General features: G+C 36.7%; 1 protein-coding gene across 1 annotated transcript; it reads left to right on the plus strand.

The window, feature by feature from the left end:
• The first annotated feature begins 1,639 nt into the window (after window positions 1–1,639).
• On the plus strand, window positions 1,640–3,088 carry LOC113351860 (aspartic proteinase nepenthesin-1-like). Its single transcript, XM_026595776.1, has one exon. The coding sequence runs from the start codon at window positions 1,640–1,642 to the stop codon at window positions 3,086–3,088; it is 1,449 nt and encodes a 482-aa protein (XP_026451561.1).
• The last annotated feature ends 16,043 nt before the right edge of the window (window positions 3,089–19,131 follow it).

The raw sequence follows: 19,131 nt of genomic DNA on the forward strand, positions 1-19,131 counted from the left end.
TAATAACCTGAAGAGAGGATCGATGAACCACCAATCAATCAATCAACGTTCTGCATAACATCATCAGTAGTAAACTTGGTACCCTTATCTTTATCAGCAGCAGCTCTACCTTTGGCCTTACGAGTTACGATCCAAGAGCGACTTCCTATCCTTATCAAGTCTGAGCTTAGTAATAACAGTATAACACACTTTGAATCTTTGATGGATTAAGTGATTAACGCCAACATTAACAGTAGATCGGATTCATCGGAATGGGTGGTGAAAGCTCTAACTACTTCTGCAGGCAGAGGCAGGAGAAGAAAGTAGATCGGAATGGGGGCGAGCTTCTCATCCTTTCCTTATATATGACCTAATTTCGCTGGGGATTTTACAAAATTAACCTTTATGAAATACCCGAATACCCGTGGGTACCCGACGGGTAGGATCCGGATGGACCCGTTCATAAACGGGTATATATGGGTAATTACCCGCCGGGTCCAAAATGGTTAATGGGTCCAATTTAAGGACCCGGAACCGGACCCGAATACGTCGGTTCCGGTTCCGGACCCGGGTAATGGGTACCCATTGACAGCCCTAGTTAGAATAGAGTAGAAATGAATAATGTACAAGAAATGACATCCTAATGTAACTTTTTATTAGCTAATGTACACTGATACCGCATTTAATTAATAGTAAAATCTACAAGAAATGTATTTGAACTAACATAGGTGTAAAAATATTTAGAACCGATCAACAGAAACAATATCAAACTTTTTTAAAAAAAAGTCAAAATAAATATAGGTAAAACACTGAATGAGCTAATAATAAAGTTACGTTAGGATGCAACAACATCAACTCGAATCCCAAGCCGTTACGTCACGGGTCATATGCTAGTTATGAAATAAAAACCAATCAATAGCATTATTAATATCTTTTGACCATGCAAGGTTTGGCAGTGATTGCTAGTATAATATTATATTTAAATTATTATAACCCGCCAATCAATAACTAGGATCAATAGCATTATTCTCCTAAATAACTTTATAAATATCTTTTGACCATGCAATGTTTGGCGGTGATTGCTAGTATAATATTGTAATATTTAAATTATTATAATCCCGCCAATCAATAACCAGGATCAATAATATTATTCTCTTAAATAGCATTATTAATATCTTTTGACCATGCAACGTTTGGCAGTGATTGCTAGTATAATATTGTAATATTTAAATTATTATAATTCCGCCAATCAATAACTAAGATCAATAGCATTATTCTCCTAAATAACTTTATTAATATCTTTTGACCATGCAATCGTTTGGGATTGCTAGTATAATATTGTAATATTTAAATTATTATAATCCCGCCAATCAATAATTAGGATCAATAGCATTATTCTCCTAAATAGCATTATTAATATCTTTTGACCATGCAACGTTTGGTAGTGATTGCTAGTATAATGCTGTAATAATATTTAAAATATTATAATGCCGCCAATCAACTTTACGCACGTTCTGCTATACGGAAACATTTTCAGAATCCAAAATATCTTTTAATTTCAGAAACTGTAGTAATTTTAAATGGAGCATTTTTCTTTATACTTATATGCCCAAGTACGATTCAGCATTTGCATACCAAAATTCTTGTTAGACGATCAAAAATGGGTGAAACTCTTTTGATTTTTCTTCTAACAATTACGCTTGCTCCATCTCTAGTGCTTATAAACTCTGTCATTGCAGTAAATTCAACTGGTGGGTTTTCAATAAGGTTGATTCATAGGGACTCCAAAGAATCACCTTTGTATCCAGGTGATCATTTGACACGGAAGGAAAGACTCGAGAGACTTATCGAACAATCCAAAGCTCGTTCTCGTTACATCGAGTCACAAATATTACTCCAAGGCAGTGCAACAAGCTCGATCAATCCCGACTTTGTACGCCTTCCTGTAAGTTACGAAGCACAAATGTGGTATGTTGCAGAAATAGGTTTAGGCACGTTTTCAAATGGTAGAGGAGGACGACCGTCGTTCATGACTTACTATTTGGTGGTTGATTCGGGTAGTGGATTTATTTGGCTTCAATGCGATGGTGCCAATCCAAGTTTCAATCAAGATGATCCTCTGTATCCTTATCGTCGTTCACTTACATTCCAGTTTCAGCCTTGTAGTACCCCCCCTGAACCTAATTGCAATAACGGCTTTCTTACTCATTCTCTAAATTATGGCAATGGAGCCGTTGCAGATATTACTCTTGCCTCGGAAAAATTCACTTTCAACTCGGTTGAGATTAATTTAGGCATGGGCTGTGGTTTTAGCCAACGAAATTGGGATGGTCTCTTCGGTACGAATTATCGAAGAGGAAAACCGGATTCTATTGCCGGAGTACTCGGTTTAGGATCAGGAGGATGGTCTTTGGTAACTCAATTAGGTCCACTTTCACAAAGTAAATTTTCATACTGCTTGGAGGAATTTAACGATGAATTAATTCCAGGACTAAACACATATTTAAGGTTCGGTAGCGACGCAACAATTCGAGGCGGAGGTCCAGTACATGTGACTTCCATCGTACTGCCTGGCATTGAGACACCGCTTTATTACTTGGTTCTAGAGGATATCAGTGTAGGTGAACAACCGGTGGGGTTCCATCCAGATGATTTTACGCTTCGGAGTGATAGAAGAAATCGTAGAATAGGTGGTACTATCATTGATTCGGGGTCTCCATTTTCCTATCTGCGCAGGGAACATTTTCTTAGAGTTGCTCAGTTGGTGGTGAACCATTTTGCAGCGCATGGATTTCCAGTTGCTCGACCCGAATATGCATACAGAGGAACTCTTCCACTTTGTTTCATTGGTGTCCCCCAGATGTGGGATTACTATCCTACCATAACATTTCATTTTCAGGGCGGCGCCGATTTTGAAGTGACAGATCCTTTTGCTCTTTTTGTGCGACATGATGAACATGATGCTGTGTGTTTAGGCATTGGTGTCGAGGAAGAGTCTAAATACGATTTCATCTTTGGAGCCATGCAACAAGTAAATAAGAAGATTTTGTATGATTTGAATGTTGCGCAACTCTCCTTCGCTAATCGGGTTTGCACACAAGATAGGTGAAGAGCACAATAATGTGTCATCATATAGCTAGTAGATAGCCAAGAATAAAACATGGAGTTTAATTCTGTCACCATTGTTTCTTACTGAATGAATTAAGTATTTCACCACTGCTTCTTCTTTTTTTTCTTCATTTTGTTCACATCTTCATATTCTAATTGTTTGCAAGTCATTTTCATAAAAACAAATAAATAGTTGTTTGCAAGTGCCAACTCTCACTCTCAAATGACGTCTTTCGCTTCCCGATTTAGGTCCAGCTGCTTGCATGTGTATCAATAGCTGATCTGCTGATGCCTTGGGAGTGGACATTAATTTACTAAAAACACAATCCCAACAAAATCCAGTTCTGCAAAAACAACTTACAAGATTACGTGCCAAGAGCACTTATACAAGAACCATTACAAAGACGAGTCTTACCAAGAACAGTTTATGTGAGCAAAAGAATCATTGCTTTAATTATTAGTGGAATTGTCATATCAGAAGAAAATAGACGAATGTTGATTGACGTACAATGCAATGATATATTGCAACGGATGGGAACATCAGCGATCCACATTGCTGTTGGTTGTTTGCCCTTTGTGAATAAGCTAGGAGTTAGTCAGGCGATCCACAAACCAGCTTAAGCATCAACAGTAACAGACACCTTCACAGTTGGTTTATCTGACCACTCCGTCTCTTCCATAAACCTGGTTGGTTTTGGACAAATTTGAGGTTAAAATCATAATTTACCGACCTAATGAAAAGGAAAGTCCATATAAAATTTTATTTAAGTGTTTGTTGATTGATAAAAAAGAAGAGCACAGTCTTTACCTTTTGACCACGTTATAGACAACTGATACCGCTTGTCTGAACTCTTACCACACCGGTGTAAGTGAACAATGAAGGATCCATGGAAGCAATAATAGTTGCTGGATCGTGAAGGTATACACCTGTATGCGATGCCAAGATAAATTTAATATCACATCTAGAAGACGACTATACTAGTCAATTTCGTGGATGGAGCCCAATTTACCATACAACCTCTTGTGTTATGGTGATAGGAGTAATAGATGCCTAAGATCTTGCTTAAATATTGCGCAAATTTCCCGGTCATCAAGCAAAATGAGAATATGGCGATGAGAATTATGAGAATGAGAGATTGTGAGAATCATACCAGTCAATTCATAATAACTTGATGAGTAACATGAGTTGCATTTAATCCTATATCTATGACGTCAGCTCCACTAGTGAATATATACTATCACCAAATATCTGGTACTCACAATTTAGAAACCAGGTAAAGAAGTTAAGAATAATGTAAGATCGAGCAAGAGAGAGGAGAGCACCCGCGGAAGAAAATAAAAAACTACATTGATAATCAAATTCGGTGTGTATTCTCTTATGGCTTAATAATCTACTTATAGTCTCACAAACTTTGACAATCACTTAAAGTACTTTCCTAATAAAGATAAAACTCTAAATAAAGCACAGTTTCCTAACATAAACCAAACTCTAAATAGAATTCTTCTAGAACCAAAAACACCATATCTTGGTTTAACTTCCAACATCCTCCCTTAAACCAAGATATCATTCAACAAGAATTCCATAACCCTCTTCCACTCCTCAGCTTCTCCCATTGATCGACGTCATCACGTCCTTGTCTTTTCTCATTTTCTATTCCTCTTCTTCCATCGATAAAGGTTAACACGTTCTTGTCTTTTCTCATCTTCAAAGAAACCACCAACAAACCCTTACTCCTTGATACTCAATTATAGCTTATACCAATTTCATGATCCACCGGAATTCCGTCAGTCAACAAACTTAATTCACAAAAAAACTTCTTCTTTTCCTTAATAGCAACCATCAATCATCACAAACTTCTTTTCTTATTTGTTTCAATCTTCTTTACTTCTTCAAGATTCTCTCACAATCTTGTCTTCTTTACAAAGTCTGCCGCACTTTGTAGGATATCCAAGTTTCTCACACAAACTCTTCAACCACACTTAAGCTTAACATGTTTGAGCTTAAGTTCAGCATCCTTCCTTAAGCTCAAACATAACTTCCCAACATTCCTTGTCATTCTAAGTTTCTGAATTCTAGTCAACTTAATCAAACCGTATTAGTCCTTTTTGACCTCGATACCTTTGATCCTACATCAAACTATACTAGTCCTTCTTGACTGCAATACCAGCTTTCATCCTCGATCCTCATTGATTTCGAATGCATGACTTAACCCTTCGAAACAACCACTCACCTTAAGATTCTTACCTCAAACAAAAAACTGATTTCTGCAACACCTCTGACAGAAACTGTCACACTTCTTTACTATTACAACTCTTTCGTCACGCTTACTGCCACAACTGTGACTCTTTCTTCTATTATGCTTATGTAACCGTTCTTCAGTAACACTTCTGTTCATCTGTAACAGTTCTTCTGCAACTGTAACATTAACCTTTGTAACACCCACACTGTTACTCACTTCCAATTACACTTTCTTCCAACTTCTTCTTCCCTTTTTTACGCTAAATCACACGCTTCCTCTTTTAGGGTTCTGACCTAAAACCCAAAAACCTTCTTCAATATCGACGGCAGCAACAGTAAAACAAAAACTCACCCATTCCGTCACCTTAAATTACCACTGGTATCTAGATCAATCACTATCTTCTTTGTTTATCTTTATCCAGTAAGAACAAACCTTCTCCATCATGACAATAATATTCACGAGCTCCATTCATCATCTTCTGCCAATACTAGCAGCAAATCACTATAACACAATAACAACGCCAATAGCTCCAAATCTCCTTGTCTGCGTTCTCTTCTCTTATCGTGTTTCATCACCATCTCGAGCTCTTTGATTTTCCGACCAGCAACCATCTCTCTATTCATCTCTGCCACATACTTTCGAGCACAATGATCAGAATCTATTCTTACCACCATCAATCAATGATAGCAGAATCGTCCTCCAACACCGACAGTCTTTTCACCATCACTGATCACTAACACACGACAACAGGATCATCTTTTGTTCCCTATTCTTCTCCCTGAGATGCAACACAACATACATGTTCTTCTTCGAACCTTCTCTTGTTAGGGTATCAGCGTCACCAACTTCATAACTAGCTTCGACTGCAATAAAATTATAGGATTCTTCGTGTACATGACGTACATGAGAATAACTTTCAGCTTCTTCTTCTCGGAACTCTTCAAAAAACTTTTGAGACAACCTCAAATTATGGACGACAACTCAGCTTTGACCTAGTTTCCTCCTTGGAACCAAAAAACTTCAAGAACAGCCTCGAACATGATGGCTTCAAATTCTTGAACAAAATCTTCTCGTTGAACCTTGTCCAACTCACCACAGGAAAACAACGATGTGACACCAGAACAGCACGGCAACACGGTTTAATCAACCCATAAATCCATTAACAACGGAAGCTACAAGCTCTTTCTCAGCTGATTTTTAGGTCATCTGGAAACCCTAATACTTAGAAACGTCACACCATTAATGGCTGTAATCTCCTGTTCAATACAGAACATGCAATCACACAATCAGAAGCATCTCCTTCCTTTATTCTTCTTGACCGAGACAAACTTTCGATCTGCAGCACAAAAAACTACGAACTACACCTTCTTCAAAAACAAAAAGAATTTTTATGATCACCAGAACTTTGCATAACCAACTTCTATAAACGAAAAACTTCTTTAACTTTCTCGAACTCTATCTTCTCCCCTCCCTCTTCCTCTCACCTTGCTTTGATACCAAATGTAGGATCGAGCAAGAGAGAGATGAGAGCACACGCGGAAGCAAATAAAAGACTACATTGATAATCAAATTCGGTGTATATTTTCTCATGGCTTAAATGCCTACTTATAGTCTCACAAACTTGACAATCACTCAAAATACTTTCCGAATAAAGATAAAACACTAAATAAAGCACACTTTCCTAACATAAACTAAATTTTAAATAGAACTCTTCTAGAACTCTCTAGAACCAAAAACACCATATCTTGGTTTAACATCCAACAACTAAGTATCTGGTACTCGCAATTAGAAATGAATTTGAACTACTTCATTTTGAAGAAAAGGTGATAACAGGTGGAGAGCACAAGGGAAAAAAAGCTTCATCATAGACGTTCACCATAAGATATGCAAACCTTCTCTTCTTCTTTTTTTTGACACAAAATTAAGAAAACAGTAGGCACTCATAGAGGGTATGATAGCCACTGTGTTAAAAAATACAAAAACAGAACCAAGGCATGAGAGCCTTGCTAACAAAGAAAGAAGAAAAACATTAAGTTACAATATAGCAGCATGCCAATTGTGAAGAACCATCTCCGGTGAGTAGTTTATAAACACTCCATCCTTCAAAAGCCAGTTGTAGAGCAACATCTTAGTATCATCTATCAACCTTTCAATAGAATGATACTTCTCTTGATAAAATCTTCTGTTTCTTTCTGGCCAAATAGTCCACCATATAGCAAATGGAATGAGTTCTCGAATTTTCCACTTTTTAGCTTTCTTCTTCCTCTTCTGCTTCCATTCCCATAAAGTGTTCTTGACACAGACATTAGAAACCCACTGAATCACTGAATATTGTAACAATCCAAAAAGAAATGCCACAATTTCCTTGTAATGTCACCGAATATTGCACCTTCTTTTATGCCTTCTTTATTTTTATTTTTATTTTTTTTGGAAAAAAGAAGGGTTAAGGAGACCTCGACCTACAAAGAGAAAAAAGGAAAAAAAAAAAGAACAAAGGAAAAAAAAACACGGCCTAAACAACAGACTAGAACCAAGGACAAAGTACTCTCTAATGTACACTTTCCCGACAACATATTCCCTAATAATCTTCTTCATTTCCTATGTAAATGAGTTCAGTTCTATTTCCAGAGATTCCCTTGCTGGGTATATGCTTGCAAGCATGTCCGTCGCTCTATTAGTTTCCTTATAAGAATGTTGAACTGTACAATTAGAAAACATTGCTCTCAGCCGCTTGATTGATTCCCAGACATGGTGGCAATGCCAAGGAGGTTTAGGACTGGGACTCAATAGGTAAGAGATTACAGTCATAGAATATGACCTTAGAGACACTCTAGTATGGTTCTTGATGACTGCTAGTTTGAAGCGAGCTTCCACTCCCTGAAGCTCATGATGAGTAATTGTAAGTGGCTTTGCACTTCCAGCAACTGCATCCAAAGGGGCGCCATCTTCATCCCTTATTATGGCACCAAAGCCAGCAGCACTATAGCCATCAGTATTGATTGCCACTTCTCCATTAAGAGGCTTCAACCAGGTGCATTCAACTTGAACAGATGTGATATCTTATGTCACAAATCCAGTTAGTAGATATAATTATGCTCTCAGTTGTAGCAGGCATTAAGATGGTATGTGAAAAAGCGGGGGTCTAACAACCTCACCCAATATTTCGATTATCAATCTGTATGGACTAACTCCAATATACTTTCTAGAGAATCAACTAGACAGTCAGACGCAATCTAGATAAAAGTATATCAAAGGGTTAATATATCAATCTCTCGAAAGTTGCGAATCTTTATCAAATACTGGAGAGATAAACTTGGATGGTGCCAAAGACCAACATCCAAGTGTCAATAAATTTAAATCAACAACCAAAGGTTGGATATTCTAATTGATTGATCCTAACGCACAACCTGTGATATTTCAATTATATAACAAAATATAATGCGAAATAGAAATAACACAGACACCAGAAATTTTGTTAACGAGGAAACCGCAGATGTAGAAAAACCCCGGGACCTAGTCCAGATTAAACACCATACTGTATTAAGCCGCTACAGACACTAGCCTACTACAAACTAACTTCGGTCTGGACTGTAGTTGAACCCTAATCAATATCACATTGATTCAAGGTACAGTTGCGCTCTTTACGTCTCTGATCCCAGCAGGATACTGTGCACTTGATTCCCTTAGCTGATCTCACCCACAACCAAGAGTTGCTACGACCCAAAGTCGAAGACTTTAATAAACAAATCTGTATCACACAAAAAATCTACGATGATAGATAAATCTGTCTCCCACAGATAGACCTAAGAGTTTTGTTCCTTCTTTTGATATAATCAAGATGAACATAAACCAATTGATAACCCGGACTTATATTCCTGAAGAAAAGCCTAGAATTATCAATCACCTCACAATAATCTAAATCGTATAGTAACGAAACTAGATATTGCGGAATCACAAACGATGAGACGAAGATGTTTGTGATTTCTTTTTATCTTGCCCTATCGGATATATAATCTCAAGTCAACTATTCAATTGAACTCGTACGATAGAAAATGGCAAGATCATATTGCTCGTCTGGATTCACAATCCCAATAAAAAGTCTTTCAGTCGTTAACCTGCAGGGTCTCGAGAAGAAACCTAAGGTTAAAGGAGAATCGAATATAGAAAAACCAACTAGTATCACACAGGATGTGTGGGGATTAGTTTTTCTAGTTGCTAGATGTCTCCTTTATATAGTTTTCAAAACAAGGTTTGCAATCCAAGTTACCTTGGTAACAAAGCATTCAATATTCACCGTTAGATAAAAAACCTGATTTAACCAAGCTAATATCAACCGTTAGATTGAAACTTAGCTTGTCACAAACAAATGAAATGTATTTCATTTAGGTTTGAGTAACCGTACCTAAACGTGTACACTTGGTTGGTTCACAAATAGTTAACCAATGGTTATCCATATGAGTACTTCCATATTAACCATATTCATCTTCTTCACATAACTAGTTCAAATGACTCATAAGAACTAGTTGAAGAGTTGTTAAATTTCTTAGATCTTTATAAATAGACATAATTGAAATAAAATCGGTTTGGTTCACTTGAATCAATTCATGAACAATATAGCCATGGTTTTCAAAGATTGCATTCCTTATTGATTTATTGTTTAAGTTCATGAACTTCCGATTTGAGGAATATAACCAGCTTGGGTACGCGTACGGGTACGTGCACCATAGCTATCGGAATTGGGTTTAGAAACTCAGCAGGAATTTTCGGTCGAAAAATTCCGTGGGTACGCATACGGGTATGCGTACCAAGGTGACTGGTTTAACAAGTTTGCAAACTTACAGACTCAGCAGAAATTTTCGGTTCGAAAACTTCCGCTGGTACGCGTACCCAATCTGTCTCCTTCACCAATACCGTATGCACACACTTGGTTTCCGGCACATGGATTTATACACTAATGTGCGAACACATTATATATGCTTATATCCATAGTTGGTTACATAATCTCAACTCTATATTTCAATCATTGAAACATTCTTCTATAATGTTATAACAATCGTTATTCACGACTATTGTCATCAAAGCTATTTTCAAGATTGAAACATCATCATGACTTCGTCACGGGTTAAGATGAAAAGTGTTAAAGTGAAATTTTACCAACACATATTTCGAGAAAGAGATAGGCGAGTAAACTCGGCTCGAAATAGCAAATGTGTATGTATGAAAACTATCATACTTATACGACTTTGTCTCAAGAGTAGGAGATGTAGGATCAGAATCTCGCAACGATAATATCTCAGCGAAATTATCAACAACACAACACAACAGCGTCGCAGAACAATTTCAGAAATGATACGATAAACGACGTCAGCTAGGATCACGAGAAAGATGTGATAATCCTGCGAAAATTAGAGAACTTGCGAAATTAACATTTGTAAGGTTGCGAGAATGTCGCAGACCATACCCAAAAATAAAGGACAGATTAGATGTCATCCACTATGTATTTCCTTATAAATAGTCGTTCAAGTTGTAAAGAAGAAGAGAGATCTTTTTTGAGTAAGAAACAAGTAAATAGGAGAGAGAAAGTCTAGAGCAGAGGTCATTCTTGATTTATTTATCTTTTCTTGTAAGAACATTCAAAGATTGATCAATAAAATTAAGAGTGTAAACATAAAAATGAGTTGATTAATAATGAAATCATACGAGGGGTGTAGTGTAGGATTTCCTGCAACTACATAATGGTGCTAGAAACAGGGATTATTGAAGATTATTCTAGAAAAAGCTGAAAATTAATATTGAGATTTGTGAAAATTTAGAGTGATTGATTAAGAATTTTCCATAATTTCTTGCAATATTGTTAACATTGAAGAAGTGGCTAGAAGAAGAAATGCATCCGAACAACCGACTACTATTAGAAGAAGCAAGATAATTGCTGGGAGAGAAAGAAGTGAAATGGGAGAATCTACTAGAACGAGAAATAATGGAGAAAATCAAATTCAACCACCAATTCAACAAACACTAGTACAAGGGAGGAATACAGATTATGATAGGGTGAGTATACACACTTGGCAATCAAATTCGACAGAAGAAGTAGAAGAAGAGCAACAAAACAGAAACCATGGACAGGTAGAGAGAAATCAAGAAGAAGATGAAGGAATAATTCATGGAGATGAGGAAATTGGAGCGTTAGAAACATTGAGACGAAGAATACATGAAGAAAGAAGAGCCGAAGCAGAAGAACGTGCAAATCTAACAAGGAAAAATCACGAATTAAGGATGGAGAATATAAGACTACAGAATAGAAGATCGAGAAGTATTACAAAATCATATTCAAGATCGACTAGAAGTGAAATGAGGCGAAACTCACCCACAATCAATGCTGGAAACAACATTCAAGAAGAAATATCAAATCCTAATGAAGAATATCGCGAAAATAGAGAAAGAGCTAATGATTGTTACGTTCCAAAAAATGAAACTTTTGAGGATGGGAAAAATGGTGGAAATCAAGAGAACGGACAACGTCAGGGACGAAATGACCAAGATGGCGAAGGAAATCGAGAGGAAGGAAGAAGAATTTTACATGAAAGAGAAAATCAAAGAAATCAACAGACAATTGAAGAAGAAATTGAAAGACATTATGCTGAACAAGCACGTTTAATCTGCGAACGTGAAAGATTGAGAGCGGAAATGGAAGAACAAGAGCTTCAGGAGACAATTAGCCAGAACAATCACGACAATCGAGAAAGAATGCATACACAAAACCGGAATAACGGTAATCTCAATGAGAAGTATGATAGAGTACATAGGATGGCTGAAAGACAGCAAATGGAATTGATAAGAAATGAACAAAATCATGGAAGGGAAAATGAAAGGCATCATCATATGCGAATTCAAGATAGAGATGAGGAAGATAATCGCAGAAGAAGACAAGATGAGGATAATGAAAAAGAAATGCAAAATTTCGCGAGAGAAGATAGACATGAACGCAGAAGAAGAGAGGTGAAATTAAAAAGACCAATGGATCAAGATTCAGGTGTAAATAAACAAATCTTGAAAGAATTAGAAGAAATGAGAGGAATGCTAAATAATAGAGGAGAAGTAGGTAGAAGACAATTGGATGAAGCAATAGAAGAAGCTGCGAAAACTCCATTTACAAGGGAAGTACAATTAGTAGGAATACCACCGAAATGCAATTTTCCCGCATTAACCAACATTTTTGATGGAACAACTTTTGCAATTCAACACATTAAATCCTATGTGAGGTGCATGTTACAATGGGAAAATCATGATGCCGTATTGTGCAAATATTTCGCATCCAGCTTAACAGGAGAGGCGTTAAAATGGTTTGAAGGTATACCAAAGAACAAAATAACATCCTTCAATCATTTGCAGACTACATTCTTAGGGGCATATATAAGTAATAATTCTTCGCGATCTGGTATAGAAGATGTGTTTGGATTAAAACAGAGGATTGGCGAAAGTTTGAAACACCTGACTAAAAGATGGAGAATTATGTGTAGCGAAATGGCTGGCCGTGTAGATGAGAGATATCTTATATTATCATTTATCAATGCTATGTTTGCAACAAACCCATTGTATGTCCAAATTTTCAGAGTCAAGAATACGATCACAATGACTGAATTGCGAGAACTTCAAGAAGAATACATTGCTCTAGAGGAAAGGCAAAATGAAATGGAATCATATCCAGTTGCGAACACCAGCTCACAAACAGCAAATGCAAGATTATTATCCAAGCTAATAAACACAGTAGCGAATACTTCGCAAGTACAACAAGAGAAGGTGACGAGTAAAAATCAACAGAAACTGGTGGCTATGGGAAGCCGAGATCAAGAAGAGTACTAAAGAGAAATAAATTTCTACAATCATGGTGGAAATAACAAGATTAAAAGACTCGATCAACCACAAGAAACTTATGGAGGTCAAAGACAAAACTATAATAGAGGACAAGGAGGTCACAAGGTAGTCTGGGAAGAAATCAAGATGCCACCTCTAAATGCAAGTGTGGAGAAGATATGGGAAGCTATAATCTTGATGGAGAATATACCAACACCATGGAACATGGGAACGAAACCACCTCCAAACCACAGAAGCCATGAGTTTTTTTCTTATCATCATTTTCATGGACATACAACAAATGATTGCAGAAATGTAAAAAGAATTATTTTAAGAATGATAGATCAAGGAAAACTAAACCACTTTTTGGTAGGGCATCCAAAATCTCAACCACTGCCACCACCACCAGAGCATCACAAAGTGAATACGATGAAAAATAAGGAAACATTCTTCATAGAAGTTGGTGCAGAAGCAAAAAATCTATTCTGTCACTCTATCGTACATTCATATAAGACAATTGAATATTTTCATGATAATGTTTTGAGTAAAGTGCTCGCAAGAGATAATGATGGTAGAGAAATTATGAATATTGCGAAAATCTCGCCACTAGAGGAATGGCAGAAACATATCATTTCTTTTACCGCAGAAGAAATTCCCGAAGGAGAAGAGGTGCATGACAATCCATTGGTAGTAAAATTATAAATTAATCCAAAACCGAAAGAAGATGATGATGATGAAGCTGAATATTTATGGGCAATTAATAGAATTCTAATCGATACTGGAAGCTCTGTGAACATCTTATTTTATCATACTTATAAAACCATGGGTGGAAGAGATGATGATCTTATACCATCAACATATAAGATATATGGTTTTAATGGTACTGCTAACAAGCCTAAAGGGGAGGTTACTATGCGAATTCCATTGAAGGGAATATCTTCCGAAATCTTATTCTGTGTCGTTAATGTAGAATCACCCTACAATGCGTTAATTGGTCGACCTTGGGTACATGGGATTTTAGGTGTAGCTTCAAATTTCCACCAGTGCATCAAATTCCGTCACTCAGTGGTGTAGGAATCATAAAGGGAGATTGGATTGGAGGAAAGAGGTGTTACGAAACTGAGATAAAATCTTGCGAAGGAAGAGCAAACAAGAAGGAAAACTGGTGAAACAAAATCAAAGATACACAAAGAAGTGAGAGGTTGATGGTGGATTCAATCGAAAGGAAAGGAGAAGAGATGTTGCGATACTAATGCTAGCTCAGAATAAAAATGATGAACATACCACTACCAAAGAAGCAGTAGCAGAAAATAATAAAGAAGCAGACTCAGTCCGTTGTTGATCAAGAGAAATCGGTAGGATTGTGGAATTGGCTTGCCAAGTCCGCGAACCCAGTCCGCAGAATCAGTCCGCGAACTGACGGAAGTTCTCGACCGAGAATTTCTACTGGGATTTCCAAAACTCCTTTGTGTGCTAAGTCTGCGAACTGGCAGAAGTTCTCGACCCGAGAATTTCTGCTGAGTTTGGAAAAATCAACCGATTAACTTAAGTCTGTGAACTTGTTTGTGAACTTAAGAGTTTATGATCTAAAGATGTGCTCTGAACATGAAACATTAATTATTAAGGAATGCTTTATGCAAACCGTGGATATAATATTCATGAGCCGATTCTAATCGAATCATCTTTGTTTCAATTGTGTCTAATGTAGTTACATAAGATCTCATAGCAATTGAACAACTCTTAACTAGTTCATTTGAGTCAATTGAACTAGTTATGGTGAAGGAGAAAATGATTAATATGAGATGGTCATATGGTTGTCCTTTTGGGTTATCATGTTGAACCAACATACGTGTACTCGTTTTGGCATGGTTTTCTCAAACCCAGTAAAAATGTACTCGAGTGTGTGTGACAAGCTATGTCTTTCGATCTAACGGCTGAGAGATATTGGATTGAATCTAAATCAGGTTTTCATCTAACGGGGGATAGAGTTTTCTTTGTACCTAAGGCAAAACCCTGATTTGAAAGGCTATATATAGGAGACATCTAGCTAGAGCAAAACTTAATCCCCACACGTCTGTGTGCTACTAGTGCGCTCGCTAGAGTCGATCTCCATTAACTCTTGAGTTTCTTCTCTAAACTCGAGTTAACGACTTAAAGACTTCATGGGGATTGTGAATCCAGACCGATACTACATTTATCGTATTTGTGTGATCTGATCTTGCATTTTCTATCGTACGAGTACAGCCGATTTATTGACTTGAGATCGTGAGAGTTCTCTGATAGACAAGATAAATAAGTCACAAACATATTCGTTTCACTGTTTGTGATTCCTCGACAATCTGCTCGTGTAGTCAGGAAGGATTATAGAGAGGTGATTGATTAATCTAGGTTGTTCTTCGGGAATATAAGTCTGTATTATCAATTGGTTCCTGTTACCTTGATTTTATATCTAAAGACGGAACAAAACCTAGGGTTTATCCGTGGGAGACAGATTTATCCTTTCGATAGACTTTTCTGTGTGAGACAAATTCGTTTATTATCAAGTCTGTGATTTTGGGTTGCAGTAACTCTTAGTTGTGGGTGAGATCAGCTAAGGGAATCAAGTACGCAGTGTCCTGCTGGGATCAGAGGCGTAGGAGTACAACTGTACCTTGTATCAGTGGGAGATTGGTAGGGGTTCAACTATAGATCATTCTGAAGTTAGTTTGCAGTAGGATAGTGTCTGTAGCGGCCTAATAAAATGTGTATTCAATCTGGACTAGGTCCCGGGGTTTTTCTACATTTGCGGTTTCCTCGTTAACAAAACTTCTGGTGTCTGTGTTATTTCTTTTCCGCATTATATTTTATATAATAGAAATAATATAGGTTGTGCGTTCGTGATCATCAATTAGAAATCCAACCTTTGGTTGTTGATTGATATTGATTGATCCTTGGACCATTGGTCTTTGGTATCGTCCAAGTTATCTCTCTTTGATAAAGACTCGCAGGTTTCTATTTGCTTGAGTAAAGATCAAATCGAGAGATTGAGATAATAACTCCTTGAGATAATTTTTTATCTATATTGAGTCTGACTGTCTAGTTGATTCTCTAGCAAAGTTTTTCGGAGTTAGTCCATACAGATTGCTAAGCGAAATATTGGGTGGTGTTGTTAGACCCCCGCTTTTTCAATTGGTATCAGAGCATGCAAACACTGTAAACCTAACTTTGTTTGATCGTTCCTTTTAAATTGTTCCAAGGGAAATTTATTAGGAAAGATTGCTCGTGGCATCTGTAACGCACACCAGAATTCCTTAAGGATTGTTCGAGAATTATTATGGCTAAAACCTCCTAGCTTTCATGATAATCTCTTTTCATCTAAAAAGGAATATTTAGATGATTAGAAGCAATCTAAAGGAAAAAATAAAAAGAAGGGTAAATGCTCATTACGCTCAAGGATATGGAAATTCTCTAGATTAACTCTTGATCTCTATGAGGAATATTATCGTGATGGATCAATTGACAAAGATCTGTTTAAGGCGTTCGAAGGCGTTTTTAAGTTCTTAGAAAAGCTTAATTCTCATAAGTCTAAGAATTATTCCGGAAATGGTGTTGATTTTGTTAAGTCGGTCAATATTGTACAACCCAGATATCGGAAATATCCTTCTTCTAGCCCGAACCAACGAAGGATAGAAAGCTCCATCTTCCCTGACTATCATCATTATTTTGATTATACTACTGGGACTGTTCATACTTATCAACCAGATGTGTCGTATGAGAATTCCTCTGCGCATTATGTCTCTTGGTAACAAGACTGGCTTTTCCCCATTTGTACATATCTTTATGTGGGGCAAGAAATGGTTTGAGTTGTGTACAGTTGGGTTGTTGATTGGTTGACTTTCTATTGCTTTTGTTTTTCTTCCACTTTTATGTTGATTGCTTACCTTTAATGTGGAAAGGGCTAAGATTTTTCTTATGAATCACGGTTCGTGTACAACCCAAGCCCATAAATGAGGGGTATTTATATGTTGTTGGTCCGCGAACCTTCTTCTCTCTCATCTTTCGTCCGCGTACGTGAACTAGGGTTTATGCTTCTCCACCGTTAAAGCTTCTTTGAAGAAATCAAAAGGAAGGGTGTTTGAGGTTCTCTTCAAGTAAGAAATTTCTTCTTGTAAATCTCATTATGATGATTTACAGAAGCATGAAAAGGAGTTTTAAAAGCTCAAAATCCTCTAGCTTGAATCCTCCTTGTGATCAAAATTCTCTTAGAATTAGGTTTGTGAATGATTCTTGTGCTAGAAATTTTAGATTGCTTCCAAAGGTTTTATTCTAGAAAAGAAATTGGAAACCTTTAGTGGACATGAATAGGATTTAGTTTGCTTCAAAGATTTCAATCTTGGGAATATCTTTGATGGTCTTGGTGAAGGTTTTGATTCTCTAACAAGGATTTTCTATGCCAACATTCATGATGTTGATTTTAAGAAGATGAATTCAAATCCATGATAAATAGAGAAAGGTTCCTTGTTAATAGAGACTTAATTTCAAGGATCACTAAAATACCGTTGGGCAACGTACGGTTACCTAGAACAAGTGATGAATGTCCTTATTGTGATGATATATCTATTGGACTTTGTGGAAAAAAGGTTGTTTGGAGTCAAGGAAAGTTTCCTACTAATGATATTAGTATTTCTTTAATGGCGTTTGGAAAACTTGGTATGTCTAACCTTTGTCCCTCCACAATTGAGAATTTTTGGTGGAGTTACGAGTTTGCGGAATTGGTTTTCTTCCTTGCATCCGGAAATTCAAATCTTGATATTTGTGGTTTTATCATCTTTTAAATGATGACGATGACTTCTTGCATCAAAATGTTGGGCTATCCTTGTTTGATTAGCCAAATTTGTCGTGACCGTGGACTTGAGCTTATTGGAAATTCTCTTGGGGTTCCAAAATTTTTTCGTCCATGTACCTTTCTTCGCATAAGGGAAAATCTTCGCAAGCGACAAACATGTACTCCTCTTGATGTTGAAGACCCTACCACCTTGAGGCTTATTCAAAAGGTTTACAAGGGAGTGTGCAAGGTAAATGCAAGAGTGAAGTGCTTAAAAGATCAAGTGTCGTTAATTGGAACAAAGTGTCCCGAGCTCAAGGAAGAGTTGGATTCAATTCAAGCTACTTGGAAATTGTCCGATGATGAAGATGATGAGTAATACACCTTCTTATTTTCCTAGTATGTCTTCTTTTGGATTAGTTGGAAGAATAACTAGTTCTTTGAATAGCGATGATTGTGACTACACATAGCTATTTTTGTTTCATCTTCTTATGTTTATTTTTTAGGTTTATTGTTTCGAATTCTAAAAATATTTGGAGGATGATGATTATTGCAGTATTTTCTTGGCTTGTTATATTGCAATATTCTTATGGGATATGTATTGTTTGCATCCGTGAACTTGAAGGTCCCAAATTTTGTCAAAAGTAAAGTCGTTCATGAATTGGTATTCGTATCGAGGAAAGGACGAATGAACTTTTGACGCACATATACAAAAGTTATGCCTTTGCAATCATGAATTTGATGGAAAATATGATTAAATCTTTTGTGTGACAAGGATAAAGTCTATTATGTTGTTATGCATATAATGATGCAAAAATAGAATAAATCCTTGTATGTTATCCACGGTATTGATCTTCATTGATCCATTTTATTATGTTTTACCGTGAAGGCTCCATTGTATGTCTTATGTTGAGAACCTTACAACTAAGTCGATTAACCTTGGCTTTGTTGGTTGTTCCGTAAGATGCTATATGTTGAGCATTATGAACTAAATTAATCAACCATGGTTATTTAGTTTTGTACTAAGTTTACTTTCTTATGTCGAGTACATGTACGGTTAAGGTTGTCATATTCCATGATAATCTTAGTCGGGGTTCCATAATCTCTTATGTTGAGCCCAAAATAATTAAATTGATTACTTCAGTGATT

This window comes from Papaver somniferum, chromosome 2 (assembly GCF_003573695.1).
Source record: "Papaver somniferum cultivar HN1 chromosome 2, ASM357369v1, whole genome shotgun sequence".
In the NCBI taxonomy this organism is placed as follows: Eukaryota; Viridiplantae; Streptophyta; class Magnoliopsida; order Ranunculales; family Papaveraceae; genus Papaver; species Papaver somniferum.

Coding starts and splice junctions, on each gene's coding strand:
- LOC113351860 (XM_026595776.1), top strand. CDS start 1,640: ATGGGTGAAACTCTTTTGATTTTTCTTCTAACAATTACGCTTGCTCCA.